General features: G+C 27.4%; 1 protein-coding gene across 16 annotated transcripts in view; it reads left to right on the top strand.

Annotated features, from left to right (window-relative positions):
• Positions 1–21,492, top strand: part of LOC126903179 (collagen alpha chain CG42342) — a 57,359-nt gene that overhangs the window by 33,781 nt on the left and 2,086 nt on the right. For 9 of the 16 annotated variants that reach the window (XM_050681215.1, XM_050681221.1, XM_050681220.1 and 6 more), the window contains 17 exons: positions 2,070–2,105; positions 5,845–5,916; positions 6,379–6,453; positions 7,558–7,611; positions 8,611–8,676; positions 9,600–9,638; positions 10,708–10,746; positions 11,576–11,717; positions 13,553–13,629; positions 14,109–14,198; positions 14,668–14,712; positions 15,176–15,208; positions 16,643–16,681; positions 16,759–16,801; positions 16,868–16,920; positions 18,141–18,185; positions 18,280–18,330. In XM_050681215.1, coding sequence (XP_050537172.1) covers positions 2,070–2,105; positions 5,845–5,916; positions 6,379–6,453; positions 7,558–7,611; positions 8,611–8,676; positions 9,600–9,638; positions 10,708–10,746; positions 11,576–11,717; positions 13,553–13,629; positions 14,109–14,198; positions 14,668–14,712; positions 15,176–15,208; positions 16,643–16,681; positions 16,759–16,801; positions 16,868–16,920; positions 18,141–18,185; positions 18,280–18,330 — 999 coding nt within the window. The remainder of the gene's footprint in view (positions 1–2,069; positions 2,106–5,844; positions 5,917–6,378; positions 6,454–7,557; positions 7,612–8,610; positions 8,677–9,599; positions 9,639–10,707; positions 10,747–11,575; positions 11,718–13,552; positions 13,630–14,108; positions 14,199–14,667; positions 14,713–15,175; positions 15,209–16,642; positions 16,682–16,758; positions 16,802–16,867; positions 16,921–18,140; positions 18,186–18,279; positions 18,331–21,492) is intronic. The other 7 variants (XM_050681222.1, XM_050681218.1, XM_050681219.1 and 4 more) reach the window with 3 other exon arrangements.

Below are 21,492 nucleotides of genomic sequence, written 5' to 3'. Positions count from 1 at the left end.
TAATTAGTATGATGATTCATATTTAATGTACGTATTCAATTTCTTAGAGCCTCTGTAATTTCATTGTACAGTAGAAATTAAGAAATTAAGTTTAAACATGCAACTGAAAGCCAAGTAGAATAGTTCTAAAAAGAAGACTTACCGGTTTTTATCAAATACATTTATGTACTACTGGGGACTATAGCTTCAAGGGAAAATTAATAATCCTAAGAACATGCCATATTATTATATTTCTAATTAACTTGCAGGGAAACGGACAGAAGTAATATTTCTCATTTAAAATATTGACTGACATCTTTCTCGATTTTCAGTTTTTGATTAATATATTATATCACGGCTGGTCACGTGACTATACGTTTCGATTGTTTTTCGTTCACACACATACTTCGTTCTGTCATAATTTATGATGAACAAAAAACAAACTCTCTTGACAAATTATAACAAATGTACAGTGCTTAAAAATAAGGGAATGCGTCATTGGATTTAAATTGCCTAACGTGAAACACACCGCAGCGATATAGTCATACGAGGGTTGGCCTGATTAGTGTACTCCAACAGAAATAGATCACCCTAGCATGCACATCTTAAAAAATGCTTATGCCATCGTCTATTGAATTATTGTCTTATAGTAACACGTTTTCATTAAATTCCAATAAATATATTCCATTCATCAAAATTTATATATTTCTAATTACACAAGCCAAGTTATGTTCAGTAACATTTTCTCATAATTGATCAACATTTTATTAAAGATATAAATAGAAAAAAAAAATATAATTAATTTAATGATTTTTTTCTTTTCCTTCCGACTATTGGAATAGTTGCTATAAATAAGTTATTGCATGCAATAATGACAAAATTATTAGTTAAAAAAACTCTCATTTTCTTTTGTAAAAATTGTACATGAAACTTTATTGATTAACGTTCATGTTATGTTTTACATTTTATGAAATTGTATAGAAATTGGACTGAGTAATTGGACAAGTTTTTTTACACTACTGTACAATAATATTCCCAGTACTAAGCATTGAGACCATTCTGAATTCAAAGCTTTTTACCGTCAGATCCCCGAGAGGGCTTATCGGGCTTCGTATTATATATTGTTGGAACGTGCAAATGGCTCAAAATAGGAAAAAAAAAATAAAATTACTCGAATTGGCAAAGTAAACAACAATAGAGTTCAAAATGATCTTTCAGTTTGCCTTGAATACATACAGAAAATATTCGACTCTTAATCATTAACCTTTTTACAAAAAAAAAAAATATTATTTCTTTCAGTAACTAATTTTTTTAGAATACTGTTTCATATGAAATTTTATTATTATAAACATTTTGATAATGTTTTACCATTTAAAAAAGTTATTTTATGTTTGAACTTTTGATTCGAAAGTATAGGGTAAAAACTATAGACGTATGATTTCGATTGAAAAGAGCCAACGGAGCGTAAAAAACAAAAAGTCATCTTCCAACCAATGAAGGATTCGATAATATATTTTTCTTTTCTGTTTATACTTTGATTCCATTACAGAGTAAATCAAAACAAAACCAATATTGATATTGAACATTATTCTTTGAGCGCGGCCGGGGGACGACAGCATAATGGCTTGCCTCGTGACAACTCGTAGTTATATAAAATAATCTCCTATTTACCCCTAGGCAATTTTTTATATTCGTCTGTTTCTATCTTCATTCTATGTTAAATTATACAGAAGTTTCAATTTATTATCGACTAAGACCTCTGAATTATTTAAATAATTTATTACAAATCTACTGAAAATCTAGATAAGCCATCGAAGTCATTAAAAACTTGACAGTTTTAATTTTAGCCAACACCCTCCCTCATTAATAATTAACCTATGCACGATTGGTTTTTATCACATCACTAACCGCATGCTATGAATCTTCATCACATAACAACACACTGTATTATAAATTTATTTTACTCGCAAATATTATCTTAATGATGTAACATCTATTTTTTTAAACATAAATTATTGTATGTTCTGTTATTTTTTATTAAATAAATTAATACTGTTCATTATTAACCGTTATTTTGTGTGTGTTTACAGGGTCCTATTGGTTTAGACGGACCTAAAGGAGATGTCGTAAGTTTCATTAATATTAAATAGCTCAAACATTTTAGTAAAATATTTATATTTTGCAACACCATATTTTTAATATTTGGTTGTTGTTAGCATACAGAATAAGACTTCAATATACAGGATTTTCTTGGAAATCATATAAAACTGAGCAGAGTGTTGTGAAAATGAGAAAATTAATTGTATTTTTTAATTAAAAACCAATACAATTTAATCAATTGAAATTATTTTAGTATTCAGAATCATATTATAGTTTTGTAAAACTCATTTTGTACTTACTCATTTGTGGTAACACAATTATCATCACAAATTTTTAAGTGGAATTAATAATGAAATCAACTGAAAGGCTGAAAATTAACGACTATAAGGTATACTGTAAGATGAAAGAAAATTGATGACGGCTGCTATGAGGGATGAAACAAAAATAAACTTTTTTCACCATTATATTTAGCTCGGTTGACTACTATGTGTAAACACAGCACACACTTCCATACAAACAGTAACTTTGTTGAGCGGAAATAACCCATTGTTAGAGACAAAGAATCTGTAATCGTCCACCGATCCGTATACTTACACGCTATTTTTTTTTTTTTGGTTTCTGAATGCTAACTAAAGGAAATATATCATTCCACTACATTTTATTCGTAGTAAATACTTTGAATCTACTACCAATGTACGGGACAGCAATTCGAATAGCATTTAGTAATTTGATTACATGTTACTGACTTTTATAATCCACGAATATGACAATTGTATTTATTTAATTGTCATAAGAACTTATAGTTCAGAATAGAAAGCATTAATATTTTTTAATTATTTCTAGTTTTATGATTTATTAATATCAAAATTTTGATTTCTGATATTAATAAATCATCAGAGACATTGAGAGAATCATTTTAAAATGAGTTTTATCTTACAGTGGTTTAGAATTGGCATCGTGTACGTTTAGTATTTGACCATAAACGTTTTACGTTAATATGCGCCTAAACGCCCACGGAAGTGTCTTGTTTGTTTCACTTTGAAATGCATAAGCGTTAACACAATATTTAAAAGTCACGGTAAAACAGTATCTGTTCCATCATTAGCTTGTCGTCAACATATAGAAAGCCTAATTGACGGGCTTATCATATAAAACGACTTCATCACATCTGCTGCTCAGAAACGTTTAACACGTTATTGCTGTTAATTCGGCCGTTAAGAAATATATATTGTTGTAAATTTTACTTTTAATAGTCCGTAGTACTTTTTGAATCATTACAAGGTTGTGTTCTCTTGATGTGACCACGAGACGATCTAATGGTGTCGTGTGTGACATATGCATTCATTTATATTTTAATTTATGTCATTAACTGCAAATTATGAAGTGTGTTCACATTGACAAATGTATACACATTATCTGATTTCAAAAATGCATTTTTTAAAGTGTTGAAACTGTACTCCTAATAAACGACGTTTCTTAACGGAATTGCACTTGTATTGCTTAAGTACTCGATAACATATAAAACCCAGAAAGTTCATTTAATATAAATAGGTGCCAATAGTTAATGAGTTTTGAGTTCCAAAAAGAAAAATCAGCGCGTTTAAACTTTTCACTTTCGTTTTGGTCTATACACGATTGAACATTAATTAAAAAAAAAAATACTCTAAAAGCATAAAACACAAATACTATAAAATAATTCTAATTAATACGTTTTTATGTACAAGTATAATTGAGTCGAACGTAAGTATATAAAAGTCGTATAATTAGTTCGGAAAATTTGATTCTATAGAAAATTTATAGTAAAAATAATTTTGTTTTATTTTATTAAAAAAATTTATTATTTTATGATTTATTTTATATAAACGCTGTCGATGTTATTTAATGCACACATATAATTAATTGAATAATAGATGTGGACGTGGATAAATAAAATTCTTTAGACTTACCAATTTCAATTTATTAGGATCAAATTGTATTGAGTCTTTCAATCGTGATGTGGTGTGCAATCACTGATGCAGATTATAATAATAGCCATTAAGTCATTGTTAATACGTTACTGGATATTATTTACACAAGCTAATCCACAGGGCACATTTCTCAGCTGTCAAAGCGTCTTAAATATCATCATTATAATGGGCTTTTTGGACGAATTGAGCTGGAATTCAGCCAATATTAAATCGAGTCTCTACGTTTTTGACATTAAAACATTATTGTTATTGTTTTTCTTCATTCTTTTCCTCCCTTCCGTGTCTTATCTATGTACTAAACCATCAGCTACACATTTTATTGCACAATCTTAAACTAAAATGATCATTTTTTTTCTTACGTTAATTCTTTTCAGTCGGTTAATATGCATATGAGTGTGGAAAGCGATTAACGTGTTTGAATATATCCCAAAAATATTAACCGCGAACTTGACTAATAAGTAAATTTTGTTTAAATAATTGTTTTGATGATATTTTTAAATATAGTTGAACAAACCCTATTAATTAAAAATATTACTACGGGGCATAACCACTGTTATTTAGTAAAAAAGTAGTTACAATCATTTTTTTTTAAAACACTTTCAAATTAATCGTTTTTTATTTCAGAATTACTCGTGAAAGTCTGGAATTCTATCTGTCCACTTTGGTGCCTTGTATAATAGGTTAGCGAGATAGTTCTTAGCTAACGAATAATAGTATATAATTATAATGAACAAAAATCAACTTTTTTTTGTATTTAAACGGAAAAGGACCTATTTATAAATAAACATATCATGGATTAAGACCTGTGTACAGGATAATATATGACCTCTTAATTAATGTTCAGTATACACTGAAATTATAAATAATATACTGGTGTCATGTATAATTAAAACGTTTCGAAATTTACTGTCCTTATTTAAAGACAGTTTACAATAATTTATTGAGTAAAATCTATAAAAATACTAAAGATGTCTTAACTATGAACAACCGTGGGCATATCGGTTATACATATGGGAGTATGTTACCTATATTATGTACAATATAGAAATTAATTATCTACTATTCGGTGAATACGTGTAGGTTTTGGGCGATAAATTTCTTTTTAGGTCTCTAAAAAACTCGTTTTGTCATAGGATACTTTACAACGTAGCATTTATAATAACAATAATTATCAGTGTTAGAATAGTAAGCTAGTGTTTACTTTTCCTTCGAAAAAGAAAATTTCCAATAACTTTTACAAAATAACGTTATACGTGAATATTGTTCATCATCGACGAAAAACTAAACGTTTGAGATTTAATATTTTCATTTCACTAAAACCTCTAAAAACACATAATTAACATAAATGAAATAATTTTCTGTCACATAATTTACTTCGATGATATCCATGCCTTTAATATACAGAGTAATGTGCAATATTTTGTTTACAAAATACAGTGTATAGAATATTATTATAGTTGTGAGGTAATGTATGTATAATATATATTTAACAGTATTGGGGTGAGAAAACGAGAGAAAGGGTTTTTACAACGGTTACACGATCATAAAAACTTGCTACAAATATTTTTGGTCGTGTCATTATTGTTAAATCATTAAAAAATAGTCTCATTTTACCAAACCTAACCCATAGGGATTATCGAAATGAGTAATAAATTTCAATGTGCCAGTAAAATATAATAGTATGTTAAAAACAACCAAAGGGAACACACAGAGAAATATGTGTCAGTGGTGTTGTAGGATATTTTAGGTAGATGCTAATGTAATATGCAAATAAAACTATGTTCTTTTTTTTCTTCAGGGACACCCAGGTGAAAAGGGACAGAAAGGCGATTCTGGAGCTCCCAATTTTGACATATACTCAGCAGTAAAGGTAAAAGAAAAAATTACTTTGCACGGTTAATATTATTATATAGATTTTCCTTTTGTTCTAAACTTTTCTTATTGATTTTTCTTTTCATCGGAGATTAAGTTCTCTCAAATCTTTTCAACATTAGACTACAAAAACAGTTAAGAGCCGTTGAAAAACAAGACAAAGACTGTTACGACTTTTAGCCGTGTTTTTATGTATAACTGCTTATAGAAAAAATAAGGTTCCCGATAATAATCATCACATTAAATTATATAATCTATGGTCGCGCTAAAACGGTTTTAACGAAAATCAATACGAAGACCATATTTTTTAATTATTATTATTACACGTGTTGTATGATTGCTGATGATAATATTTATGCGAAGAACCCATTTCGTATAATGTGTTCGACTTTGTGCGTGGTGCCCGTTAATTAAAACACATGTATTTTATTGCTCCATATAATTCCAATAATCATTACAGGGTAGCAGCAGTAAACGATCTGTAACCACACTGAGAGGAGGTACTCTCGGATACGCAGAAATCATAGCCGTTAAGGTGAACATCGTTACAATACATATTCAACCCTTAGGGTGTTTTTATTATTATTCTTTTGTGCTAAGTAGTTTCGCTGGTGTTTTAAGTAGACATTATAATACTTCATTTATCTTTTGGCATACTTACATTTTTTTTTTTACTCTTCTTTTTAATAGATTATTTCAAATAAAAATAGACCGTCGGTATACTTTTATGGATATATGCGCGCGTTTAGCGATTTCTCTTTTAAACTACATTTAAGAAAATTTGTGCCGCAGTATTAAATTTTATTTTTCAATAAAAATCAATCTATTGAAAAAAAAGATTACTGAATGTTATCATTCGTTTTGCCCGTATTGTATTCAAAGTGTTGTATTTCGGACCAACGGGCAATAGCCGTACAATTTGTAGAGGATACGCAGTCCCGGCGCCGATAGATGTTTTTAGTTTTTTTAACAAAATGTTTGCATGACTTCACTTTGTACCGCCGGAATCGTAACATCATATTATTATCTTACCAACGCCACAATACATTATTCACAATTCACTGTATTTGAATTCATTTTGGTCTGATCCACTTGACGGCGTAAGAGAACCAAATGCATATATGTGTTGTTATGATTATCATCATCGAGCAAAGCTATTATTTAACACACTACCAAGACTCGCAATCAAATAAACAGAACAACAACCGCCAGAAGACCGGAATAGCATAGAGAATCGGTGTTGTAAAATGTTTAGAGAGCAGACGGTGTCTATTAAAATAACTTACGCCATCTAATGGAACGCATTAAAGTTTTGTTATTAAATTACTTTTCTTTACTTTTCAAATTCAATTTAACCCGACACAAGGTTAATATATACATGCCAAGTTAAAATATAATAGTGCAAACTTGAGTGCGACGACTTCAAAGTAGCCGTTATAATATAATATATTATTTTAATACGACTTCTGCGATTATTGCTGTTATTTTGTATAGTCATCATTCTTACGGCGACTTTAATAACTTTTCTTTCCCTTTACACTATCCCAACCGGGTCCTCGTATTTCTTATAGTATGTAATATTTTGCATGAAACGCTTTGTTTTTATTATTTACGGTAGTTGGTGGCTGGTTGGTTATAGGGCCTACAAGAGCGAGGACATAACGTATCGGCAGAAAGTATAGTCATGGTCAAAGTGAGTAAATGCCATTATTCAGCCGCTTGTTGATAATTTATATTTGTTTCTAAATGTAAATTTTATTTTTAATTAACCCAATCCGCTAATATCACCAAAAGCAATGTCACAAATTCAAATTTTAAATGACACGAGAATCAGCTCAATAATAATTGAATTTCACTTTTGAAAACAAACTCATTTCCATAAAATTTAGAAAAATTATTAAATAAGACCAAACAACCAACTGTATACAAACTCTAAAATTATTTCTTAAAAACTAATAACACCCTTATTTCGAATTGATATATCTGTCAATATATTTATCATGTTCAATAATTATTTCCATTCAATCTTTGTTCAATTAATGTTGAACATTGAACAGTTTTCAAATTTAGCACTAATTCTTATGAAGACATTTAATAAATGAATATTATTTAAAGTACAATTAAAAAAAGTGATAAATAAATTTATTTTATACAATAAAACAAACTTGACAATCATGGAAATATAAAATAAACATTTAACGTATTATTCGAAATTTTTATTTTGTTTGAAGAACCATTTTTACGTTATAATGCTTAATGATTATTTCTGCTGTGTAACAGTATTTTTTACTGATCGACTTAAAGAATTTTCATTTTATTTTTCTGTAGTGATGAAAGAAACCTCATTTCGTTATAACTTACAAAAAGTAACTCTCTAGTACCACGGTATTAAAATGAAATAAAAATACTATTTGTTCAGTTCGACGTTTTGTCGCTGCCAACAAAAAGCATACACGCGATGTGATCGGCATGTTGAACGTTATTAAACAATGTGGTGTGTCGATCAAGCAAATCATTTTTTTACCATTGCCGCTTGTCAACTTAAAGTTTAATATTCTGAAAATGAGGTTTCTCAGTGATTTCGTTCAATCGGCGGTGTTGGTTGTACGCATTTAGCATGATAATGTAGCAGTTGCATGAAAAAAGTATAATCTATTTGTCATTGCTATTGTAACGAACGAAATGTTGATAGGGAGAGCCGGGAGAACCAGGACCACCAGGACCAGTCGGAGCACGAGGACCAGAAGGCGCGATGGGGGTAAGTTTTTCCGTTATGTACTACAATTGTGTGACTATATGTACTAAAAAAGTTGACCCTATATCATGGGCTGCAGAAATAAATATGCCACTGATTTGTTTAATTTGCTTATTATTCATCCTGGGGACGATGCGGTTTAGCGATTCTTCAAACTATGCAGGTGTTTAGTTAGACAAAAAATAGGGCGGGATAGATTTTAATTGTCCGTATATTGTACAAAGCCACACGGCCATTACTCAATAGCTAAATTTTCCCTTACGTTGTATGTGTCAAAAACTTGTTTGTGAAAATTGGAATTTTTTTAAAGTGTACGGTAAATACATAATTTGGCTCGTTAAAGACTTTATTACGAACTAATTAGAAAAAAATAATCGTACATGTCAATATTAATTGCAGATAATACTAAAATTATTCATAAATATGATATATAACTTTTATAAAATATTAAATATCTTGAACGAACTAGAGATGACCAAAAAATTAGTTATTTAATCTAAGAAAAAAATTTTTTTACTTATTCGTAATAACTTTAGCCAATTCTTTTGTACCTTAAATAAATAAAATGTTTACCTAGATTATAAATCATCAAATAAATGCATTTTTTAATCATAAAATAACAATAACATATTGTAAATCTAAGCTTAATTAATATTTTTACTATAAATATTTTAAATATTTCATTAAAATGTGCAATTTGTAATACATGTCTTTGTAAATACGAAAGTATTAATATGTTTTAAAATGTTCGTTAAGCTTTAATTGAACAAAATATTCATTAAAATGTCAATTGACTTGTCAATTTCTTTGAGCTACTTAATCCAAATATACTTTTTCATTTTTTGTGCAACAATAAAAACTTTGTTGGAAATATAATATTGTCCGTTCAACTAATATAAGGATTAATAGGATTTTGTTAATTACAGGTGGAAGGCAAACAAGGACCACCCGGTGCTCCAGGATTGGTAAGTACCCATTATCATATTACACCTTTAGCAACACGAATAAAATTTTGAAATAATAATCGGTAGCGTTTTTATAATTATAACTAATAATTCGCCAAATTAAATACATATATCACCATTTATAGAATATACTGTTAAATGCTCTAATAAAATTTTTATAATTCTATTAAATTTATAGTATTGTTATGTATGGACACGTTTTATCTATAACAAAAAAATAAATAGTAGTTGTATAGAACTTAAGACATAGAAACACATTTTTTTTAGGTATTTTTAAGGACTAAAAAGAATTGTTCGAAAATTATAAACCTATTTTAATTATTTTTAAACAGAATTACCAAGTTTTTTTCTGTATAATAGTAAATAAATATCAAGAATATGTTATATTCACAACCCTTGCTATGAAAAATGTTTACACAGTTGTGGTATAGTAGTTTGTCATACATCCTATAAGGGTTAGTTAAATATCATATACTCCCCTCTTGTTTGTTCGGTTTATAAAATGTTTGTTCAAACGGTTATGAGCCAGTTAACGGTGTTGTAAATGCAACATAATAGCGTGTAATGAATTAATTAATAATAGAATATAGCGGTAACCATTAAACAAACTTTATAGCTAAGACACAAAGTAGACGTTTTCCAATAAACGTGTTGAAAAAATATAGTTTTATAATGTGGTTTTAGTGAGTATAGAATAACATTAATATAGGTACCGGTTAGAATTTATTGTACAGGCAAGAACCAGTGAATATTAAAAAAAACAAAGATACTCTACCGACATAAATTTCTTTTTAAATAAGTATAGATAATCTTGCGGTGAAGTTTAATGTGTATGAACGAAAATACATAAAATTAATTTCCCTACATATGAAATTGTCAAGTAAAATTATAAACATAAATTGAAATCGTAATATCGTTTTGCGAATAAAATTCATAGTTTTAGTATCATTTGGCATTAGATTAGCTCGTTAAATTTTATTATTGCAATTTATATTTACATGGATGATTCGATTTAGTTTTAAAAACATACAAAAATGTCATTTTTTATTTTTATTTTTTATGAACACAGGTTGGATCAAAAGGTGAACGAGGTGAACAAGGAATACAAGTAAATATAACATTATTTTTATAATATTGAAAAATTATAAACATATTTTGTGTAATAACCTCAAGTAATAATGAAATATATTATTGAAAGATAAAAATATTCAATTAAATTATCAAAGTAGAGTATATAGCAAACATTTTAATTAATCTTATTGAAGTTCAAAATATATGAAATTCACAGAGGTTTAGATATTCATTATTTCGTGTATAAAAGTATGGTGATGACGAGATTGAAAATATCTCGCATTTTGTCACAACTCAACGTTAAAGAAATCTTTCATTTTACATCTTGTACTCTCGAAATTTCAACATATTGCACTGGGATTGAACTATTTTTCAACAATATAGAGTAAACTTAGTTTACTTAAGTTATTCAATTATAAACTTTTCGAAAAATCTTTTAAGAAACATCAAGATACAACTTTCAGATTTAGTATTAAAATTTAGAACGTTTTTAGGGTATAAATCGAATAACATAAGTACGTCTTATGTTAATGTTTTTTTTTCGTTACTACAACTTTGCATAGGTGGAACTTGATATTGTTATTAGACTGGGCATTTTAAGAGTGGACTTTGAAGGCTAAGTCTCACAAAAATAACATTAACTCATGCAAACATTTTGAAAATTATTTATGTAACATTATATAAATAATTTTTAGGGGGACTTAGAAATCATCAATTGTCATCAAATTTTTAAATATATATTTATATGAGAGCAAAACTTTCATGTTGTATTCATTTTACTTTACTATTAAGTAAAAGTGTTCAATTAACTCTCTAGTATAATATTATATATACTAACTAACAATACTTGTTATTTTTTTTTTTAGGGAACGCCCGGCCTACCGGGTCCTGTTGGCGAGAAAGGCATTAGAGGAGACAAGGGTGACCGAGGATTGACAACCACGTTGAAAGGTGACCAATTCCCCACTGGGATAATCGAGGGACCACCAGGTCCTCCTGGACCACCTGGTAACTAAACATAACACTTACAGTTAATATTATACTATGTTAATAACGATATTATTGAATTATTTAGTAGAAACGCTTGTAGAGTCTGAACCAAATTTCGAACCTTATAATTTCATTATTTAAATTTGATTTAAAACGTTTTATATTGGTACTATACCAACCTGACCATAATATTTGATCACATATTTTTTTTTATAAATATCAGTTTGTTTTTAATTTTAATTGTCCCTATTGGATTGAAATTTTTTTTAAAAGCCATTAGTTAATTGCTATTTTAAACAATAAAAACAATAAATATTGATATCTTTTTATGCAGTAAAATGTTAATATTATCGGTTATGATATTAATTACAGTAAGTGACACTGTTTTAGACAAATCTTAGATTATATAAAGTTTTAGATGATATTATTGGGCATCCATCTAATAATATTTTATTGATAATTAAAGTTTTTATATCATTAAGTTGGTAACGTCAGTCAATATTTAAAGATTGGACTGATGTTTACTGTGGAATAATTAAGTATAATTGAATCTCACATATCTCCTTTACTATGAAATAAAATATTAACCAATTCGATAACTTGTAGTGGCAGATGAGGCTTAAATTTAGAGCTTGACAGCATCTGAAATGTTCACAGTGCGTCATACTACGCCCTTAAAGCTATTATATCAAATTAAATTAATACAATTTTTTTAGCTTCGATACGAAGTTAAGAAGGTATTAATTTTTTTACATAAAACCATTTTTATACAAAAAACATCAAATATAAAAAATTGTAGGAAATAACTTCTTTTTAGCCCACCTGAAAACTTACTGAAGTGCTACTTACTGCAGTTAGCTTTTAACCAATATCATATTACCACAAATAAAAAAAAACCATACCTTCTTTTTGAGTTACTGCATGTAAATTATACATTAGATTACTGCAGCTAATTAAATTTCAGTATATTACATTATTACGTTTTGCCTGTGCATTTAAGGTCCGACTGGTTTGCGCGGCGAAAGAGGCGAAGTGGGTCCATTAGGTCCACCAGGACCTCCGGGTGAAAAAGGACGAGGAAAGAGAGGAAAACGGGTAAAGGAATATAATATCATAAATGAAAATTATGATTTTACAACTATTGACTCTGTTCATAAAAGCCAAACTTACATTGAATCCTTTCAAATCATAATATAATACATTCGTAACTTAAACATCATTACTACAACTGTAAATATGGTTTTAAAACTCTTTTGATGAATATTTTCACTTTAAATTAAAATGTTATTGACTCTTTACGTTATTTTACGAGTTTAACTAAAAACTTAAGCGTAAAATTTATACGTATAATCAGTATTTTCATTTGATATATTTTTGAACATACGTAAATCTGGATTCAATGCAAGTTCGGTATTAGCATGGAACATAATAAAGTTGTATTATACATCCATACACGACTGAGAATATAATCCGGTCTTTGGTGTAAGTACAGAGAGCATCATGTAAATGCAAGAGTACGCGTATAAATGATATGATATCCGTTTAATGAGTTTACAGTGAGATGGCGAATGCAACTTTTGAAATGCATGCGTGTATGCTACAAATAGGCATCCAGTAGTAGTAATGATAGTTGTAATAATATTAGTAATACAGCCTGTTAGTAATAATAGTTTGTTAGTAAATTTATACATGCATGGTCTTAGATATGTTTAATGTAGAGTATTAAGTCAAACTGTAGATAAATAGCAAAAGAAAATGAACTGTATTGTTCTACGTTGTACCTATTGTCGTTAAAAGATTTATCGTGAAATCTATGTGAAATATGTTTTTTTTTTATTGCCACTATTCTCCAGGATTACCAGGTCGCAATGGGACGGACGGTATATCAGAACCAGGCTTACCAGGACCACAAGGACCTCCTGGATTGCCAGTAAGTAAACTAATCAAAATTTCACCTTAAGCAATTGATCCAAGATCTGTTAATAATGAATGATTTTATTGATACTGCAATGTATTTTGTTTATACTTTATTAACTTCATTCAAACTCAGAATTTGTTCATTATTTCAAGTGATTCTAATGTTTACATTTGGCGAATAAACATAATTTTTTGAGATGTATAAACAAGCAATAGAGAAATTTTAAAGTATTTACCTTGGTAAATTTAACCCGTATAAATATACCTTTTAGATTCTAAAGAAAACTCTTATCATATGTGATAATTTTAAGCTTTTATAATAATATACACACTTTTATTCTTTGAACATTATTTATTTTTAAACCCACTAGTCAAAATCCTTTAATTTATTCATTATCGTTTATCATGAGGAATTATTTTTATGCCAATATCGTCACTGTCTTTTGCAATTTGCTCTTTTTTTCATTACATGAGTTTTATTATCTTTTTCAGGGTACTGCTGGCCCTAAAGGTGAAAAGGGAGATTACGGAGATATTGGCCCACCCGGTTTGATGGGACCTCCAGGCTTGCCAGGACCTCCAGTAAGTAGAAATTATTTTTTACATTTGTATTGAAATGATTGCATTATCAATCAATTTCTACATATGAGTAATAGTTTTAAACAAAATTAAGTGTCCAGAATCCATATTTATAAAAATTAAAAATGTTTTAATATTCACTTTCTACAGTAATGTTCGTAACTTTGATCGTATCTTTTATAGAAGAATGCTAAATTAGTAAGTTGGCCTTAAATATAATTTTTAAAACATTTCCGAAAATATAAAACAAAACTACTTCACTCGTTGACGATAATCCTTGTTCAAAATTAATATCATTTACAACATTCATACTAAAAGTTTTGAACTTTAGAAAACTTTTCTTAAACAAAATTGCTATTCTCTCGTTAACATTTTAAAATATGTAATTGCTATTCATATTTTTTCTTTTTGTTTATACAGTTTTCTACAACAATAATGTAATTTATTTTAAAACATATTAATGTTTTTATAGGGTTATCCTGGCCAGAAGGGTGACAAAGGTGACAAAGGAGAATCGGTAAGTTCATAAAATGAAAATTACATTTTTTATATCACCACAAACACATTACATCCATAACGTATCATCTGATCGTCTATAACACTTCTTTCAATAATTTTTGATCACACATGACTAATAACGGAAATAAAGAACCTTAATAAGAAGAATTCTTAAGTTTCTTGGGCGCTTTATTTTTTTCACGTATAAATCATGTGGGGCATATGTGTTTCTACTGCAAGCGACCACAGTGGTGACAAATGATTAATTGGTTGTTTTTAATCAAAGTCAGGCAATTATAGAACACTAAGGGGAAAAATGTATAAAAGCAAGAAGAAAAATCGTTTGCATTCACTATAGAGCACAAATTTGACTACTTAACTTAATAATGAATCATGTTTGCCGACCGGTCTTTCAGCTTTCTTACCTATTACATAGTTATCTCTACAATATCCACATCATATATATATATATTTTTTTTCAGAAATATAACAACAAGAAGATCAGGAGACGTCAAGTGAGTATATTATTATACTGGAAAGAGAAAAAGTTTAAAAAAAAGGATAAAGCTCGCATACTATTGTTATATTTTCTTCTTTTTATTGCTCCTAAATCGCCGGTGTTTGTTTTCAGCCATTAGGCTTTTGCCAATATGCCTTTTTATATATGTGTTTTGGTTGTTTTCTTTTTACCCCGACAAAACTTTACTCATAACTTTCAGAGAACGTGACGTTGTTCTACCCTTAACGCGTAGATCGTTTGACGTTCCTTCGAACGGTGATGGCGATTTTGGCAAACGTTTTCTACAGTGTGCATTAAAGCCTTACTAGTATAACCGTGACATGAAAACATATGAGTCTAAAGGCGTATAAAGTTTTGCGAATAGATGTTTTTATTTTTCGCCGAAATTACGATGGTAGTTGTCGAATAGCCAAAACCCATCGATCAGCACTAAATAATTATAAAAACAATAAATAAAGATGTAGATTGGTATTTAAATTTTCATCGAACAAGGAGAAGACGTTTAATGTCTTTCGTGCAGTAATACAAATTGACAAGGGACGTGTTCAAAACAGCGTAAAATATTAACGTGTGTAGTCGGTGTAAACTAAGAATTACTATAATGGATATTGTGTAACCTAATGAAATCGTTTTAAATGTTATAAATAAAAAAGTTGACTTAGGGCCTCGAATACATTTTTTTTTGGTCAGACCAGTTTATTATTGTTTATTTTTATTGTATCATGGAGAAATCCTCGAGCAGAGTATTTAATTCAACGAACAAAGAAAGTATCTCGATTCGCACGATTGTATGCGGCTAATAGCGTGACACACTTGACCTTTTGTAAAATGCACACAGTCTTTATGACAAATGATATTTATGGTACTCGACTTTATACGATACTCAAGTTTATGACACTTACACCACTCTGTCTGTGGTGCAAGTACCAAAAGCATTATTCGGTTGGCTGACTCGGTCAGACACATTCCGTTTCACGTTGCTGCCAAGAGCCGCTATCTTATTATTATTAACCTAGGACTCCAAACAATACAATTTTTTATTAATGCTACTACAATAACACACGATACATATTTTTTTCTTCGCTAAAATTTTGTTAGTCGAGGCTCATGACAAAATTTAGTGCATTATTATTTAAAGTAGATGTATTTATTTTCTTAAACATGATTATATATTCTTCATAAATAATTAGCTAGAAATAGAGAAACTATTTCATGAAGTCAAAACTTTAAAAAATTCTACTAAATTTTGATTAAAAGTAATCTTATCAGAAAATAAAAATAAACTGAGATTTATTAGTTGTTTTTATGAAAACTTCCATTAAAAGTAGCAACTACTGAAAGTTTAATAAATCAATTTAACTAATTGGTTGTAAATATCGGCAAAACAAATTTATACAGCTTTTTACAATAATACCATTTATTTTTATAGTTCCAAGGCGATGGAGCATTTGAACCTGCAGGCGAACCGGTAAGTAAACAAAAATAACTATGCTGTTCATAATTACGTTTGAATTTAAGTAAAATAATTTTTTCATTTAATTATAGCTGATAGGACCTCCGGGACCACCTGGACCACCAGGACTACAAGGTTGGTTTTATATTTTAAGTTGTTTTTTTTTCAATTGATAGTATATAATTTTGTTTGTTTCTATAGGCCCACCAGGTATTAAAGGCGAACGAGGCAGAGACGGTGACAAAGGAGATATTGTAAGTTTTTAAGAATTATTTATATACATTTTATGAATTGTCTTTATTATATATTTATATTTCAAAAAACAATTAATTTATTATTAAAATTTATTAGCAAATTTTTTTTAAACACTAATTCAAAATGGAAAATTAATCTTAGAAATTCTGTAGTATGAATTTACGATTCTGTCTACTGAAAACAATGACTAGGGAATGTAAATTTTTTCATATAGAATAAAAGAAATAAAAAAAGTTTTTCAGAAATGAGTAGGTATATTTAACTAAAAATATCAGATCGTTAGAGAATAGTTTGTCACATTATAATTATAAACATTTTAAATGATAATGATCAGTAGTATTATTTATTTCAATATTACTTTCAGATTCATCGTTTTAGTTTCAGATAATTTGATCAAATAAAGTTAGAGATATAGATTAAAAGTTAACCAATTATCCCATTTTATGTTTTTGAGTTTATAAACACTTTAGAGTTACATTTAGAAGTTACCAAATCAGAGCTGTAACAAGTTTTATAAGCGCTACTGGCCATTTAGTATTTTTTTGCCATTATATACAAAAAATCCCACCGTGATTTACTAATTTGACTATATAAACTTATATTAAAATTAGTAAATCACGATGGGACACCCTATACATGGGTACATTTTACATTAAAATTAGCGCACATTTATTTGTTGCTTTCAACGAAATTTATACTTGACGTCAGTACTGAGACCATTTATGGTAATCATATAGTATTTTTTTTATTGAAACTAAAAAGCATTTTTTTGGGAGTGTTTATATTTGTACTTTTTGAACAAATGAAATTAAGAAGTCATTTGCTTCTTAATTTCCAAAGAAATTCAAAAAATATTAAATACTCACAGAATAATTTTTTTACTCATATGTATTTTAGAGAACTTTTTATTATTTTGCTATTATGCATCTATGAACCTAAAAAAAAAATGCTCATTTTTTAAAATAAATTTTCAATAAATATTCATTACTTCAAATAATTTTCAAGCTTAAATAAATATTCTTAACGAATTTATTTAATTCTACTTTTTTATCAAGAATATATTCTACCATAATAATCTGCAAAATAATATTCTCTAGAATATTCCCGTTAACAGGAAAAGTTTCTCGAGAATATTCTTTTGTTACAACACTAGTTACAAGTGTTTTAATTCGTTGAGTAGATAGAAGATTATTACAAAAATCATGTTTTATTGTAACAGGGTGAAAAGGGTTCCAAAGGAGATCCCGGACCAATGGGTTTACCGGTATGTAAAATTTGAAAATATTTCAATAAAAAAAAAAAAATAAGCTCTGTATTACACTTATTATTAAATTAAAAACTAATTTTTATGCTTTTAGGGACCGATGGGACCAAGATCTGAACCGACTGTGGGCAAACCCGGCCCTATGGTAAGGAATCCGTACACGTTTAAATGAAAAAAAATAAGCAATATACCGTTTTAGTTTTAATATATGAAACATATTTGTATTTTATACATAAAACATAACTTGTGTAATTTTTTTCATCTTAACTAAACAAATGCTTTTTCAACAGGTGTAAGGCAGTATTACTTCTTTGGTGCGAACACTAACCTATTTGTAATACCAATTTTTTTTTTTTTTAATGAAGCTTCTATTAAAATATTACTTATACATGGTTATTTTCCTACTAACGTAATAATTGTTTGTCTTTTTTTATCATTAATGTTCAAATAATTTTATTTTAACAATTATAATTTTTTTTTAAATATATTTTCAGTGATTAGTCGCTATAATAGGTTAAACTGTAATAATACTAACAACTTTACCTGTTACATAAAAAAAACTAATATTAGAAACTTATAGCGAGAACATGTATCATATTATACGCTGTATAAAAGTATATTTTTGTTTTATTGTATTTTTTTTAATACTTTTAAAATTTTAGACGTCGTTGTTGCCAAATATTTTTTGCCTATAATTTGTAAATATTTAATTTATTGTGTATATTTAAGAGAAAAATGTGTAGATATGATCGAGTTCGATTGCATTTCAATACCTGACAAAACTAAATAATAAATATCGTTAAAAGTATAAAAAAAATTGTCACTAATTAGTTAACCAACTACTATAAAAAAAATTCTGAAATAAAATAATCAAAAAAAAATAATAACAGTAGCAGTGAGAAATCGAATTTATTTTTAAAATAGATCAAATCAATTTTTTATATTCGTTATTTCAAGTACTATTGAATTGTAATTATTTTACCTATACAAAAATAATATACTTCAGGATTCAAATTTCTTCTCTCAAGTTGCTTTTGTACATTTAGCAAACGTTTTATTTTGAGCTAAGACAGTTTGCCAAACATTATATAATAAATTAATTTATAGTAAAATAATATATTATTGAAATTAGTGTACTTAACGTTAATAATTTTAATAATTAATAATAATTAACGTTGTCTATAATGCTGGCATAATACTTAATTAAATAAACTCAATGATCGAAAAAAATAATAAAGAATTTCAGGTGTTCTATATTTTTTGTTATAATTATGACACAGTGTTTTTGTAATTGTATTTTCATTCATTTTTACAACAAAAATGGCTTACATAAGGGAAAATAGATAGCTGAAATAATATTTTTCTGAAGTTCAATTCTTCGTATAATTTGTTTTTCGAACATAGATTATAGGGTAATATGGTAATTTGTTATTATTTTTTATGCATGTATAAACAGTACATGCATTTCATCAAACGTGAACATAAGTCAAAACTTCATAGATTTTTAAAAATGATTTTCAAACTATTTTTCTTAAAAAAGGAAAATTTGTTTTTACTGAAGTTTGTCTCGTACTATCCGTTTAATAAATAAACCAAAATATCCATGATCACTCTCGATTAGCAATAATCAATAAATATTACATAATTTTAAAAGGTGTTGGCAAATAAAATTTGATTCATCATTTTATTATAATGAAAATTAATCAAAATACAAAACAGGTTAAAATTTAAATTAAGATGCATATTATATGCGTCTGCTTATTTTTTTAATAATTCAAACAGCATTATCTCTCAATTACATTCAACGCAATTACATATTAACAATAACAACTTATATGTAACTAATAATTACCAAGATACTACTGTATAATATTTTATTTGTTTTTTATAGACAACACTTTTTTGTATATACCTATAATATTATTACTATATAATATCATAAAGATTAGTATTTAAGGATTTTTTACATTGTCCAGTGAATATGTTAAACAAACAATATTATGTTTAAGTACCTATTACACATGTAAGCTATAAATAAAAGAACAAATTTTAATGTTGTTTTATTATTGTATAAACAAAAAAACATTATTGATTTAATGCATTACATAATTTTTTCTTTAATATTATGTATAAGAACGCTATTTATACAATTACAATATACTTATGTATATTTAATTTAAAAATTATTGTATTATGTTAACTTTCAAATAATAATAAATCTAATAATATAAGAAAAATCAAATCGTATTGTGCATTTCCATCACCGTGAATTGAATTGAATGATAGCACAACATAGCACATTGTAAAATTATGTTTCATTTTGAATAATAGAGAAATAATCAGAAGAATTAATCTAAATAAAAAAATTGTTCAATACGTGCAAAACGTAATTTCATATTTGGTTATGAATAAATTAATAACTACAAAAATATTTATGTAGTTAAATTGAAAACGATTTTTGGTTTATATTCTAAATGAATCATTTTTTTTCTGTGATTTATACATGAAAATTTTAATTTTGCATACAATAATAATTGCATGATTAATGCCAATGTTTGAAATGTAAACTGACAGTATTACAAAATAAGAAAGATTCTTATCAGCAAATTGGTACGATAGAAAAACTTCCTCATTTTCAAAATGATTTTTATAGTAGTCTTAACCGTTTTATCATGAAATTTAAATATCTGTAATTTTGTAGTCAATTTAAATTCCAATACAATTATAATATATTAACTCAAGTATTCTTAATTTTTGTGATTAGTTTTGAAATTTACTGCAGCTATTATTAAAAATTAATAAATTATTAGTTTTTTTAATTGACTTTAGAAATATCTCATTTATGAATAATGTATTTTATAAAAAATAATTAGATATTTGAATATTTTTACTGAATAAATTATACTTCAATAATAAAATTTAGTAAATAAATTTGATTCTGAAATGTTATAGTTAATTATTTTAATTCATATGAGTAATGATTATAAAAAAACAGGCTCAAATAAAAAATGTACTTAATAATTAGTAAAACCGATTTTAATGATTTCATTTTTGATTACGTATACTCGATACAATTTACAATTTGTCTTTAAATTAAAAATAATATCTTTGTTTGATATTATATACTCGCTAATAAAATTAATTTTTTTTTTGGTAAAACTATCAGAACTGGCATAGAATGTTGCATGTTCCCATAAAATGGTGAGTACTTATCTAACCATTAATGATAAATTACATTATTAACATCAATTTTCACCGCCTCATAAAACACTATTTAATGCAAATAATTTTTATTCTAAATATCAAT

This window comes from Daktulosphaira vitifoliae, unplaced genomic scaffold, assembly GCF_025091365.1.
Source record: "Daktulosphaira vitifoliae isolate Bord-2020 unplaced genomic scaffold, ASM2509136v1 Scaffold_3, whole genome shotgun sequence".
Taxonomy (NCBI): Eukaryota; Metazoa; Arthropoda; class Insecta; order Hemiptera; family Phylloxeridae; genus Daktulosphaira; species Daktulosphaira vitifoliae.
This window is presented reverse-complemented; position numbering and strand designations above follow the sequence as displayed.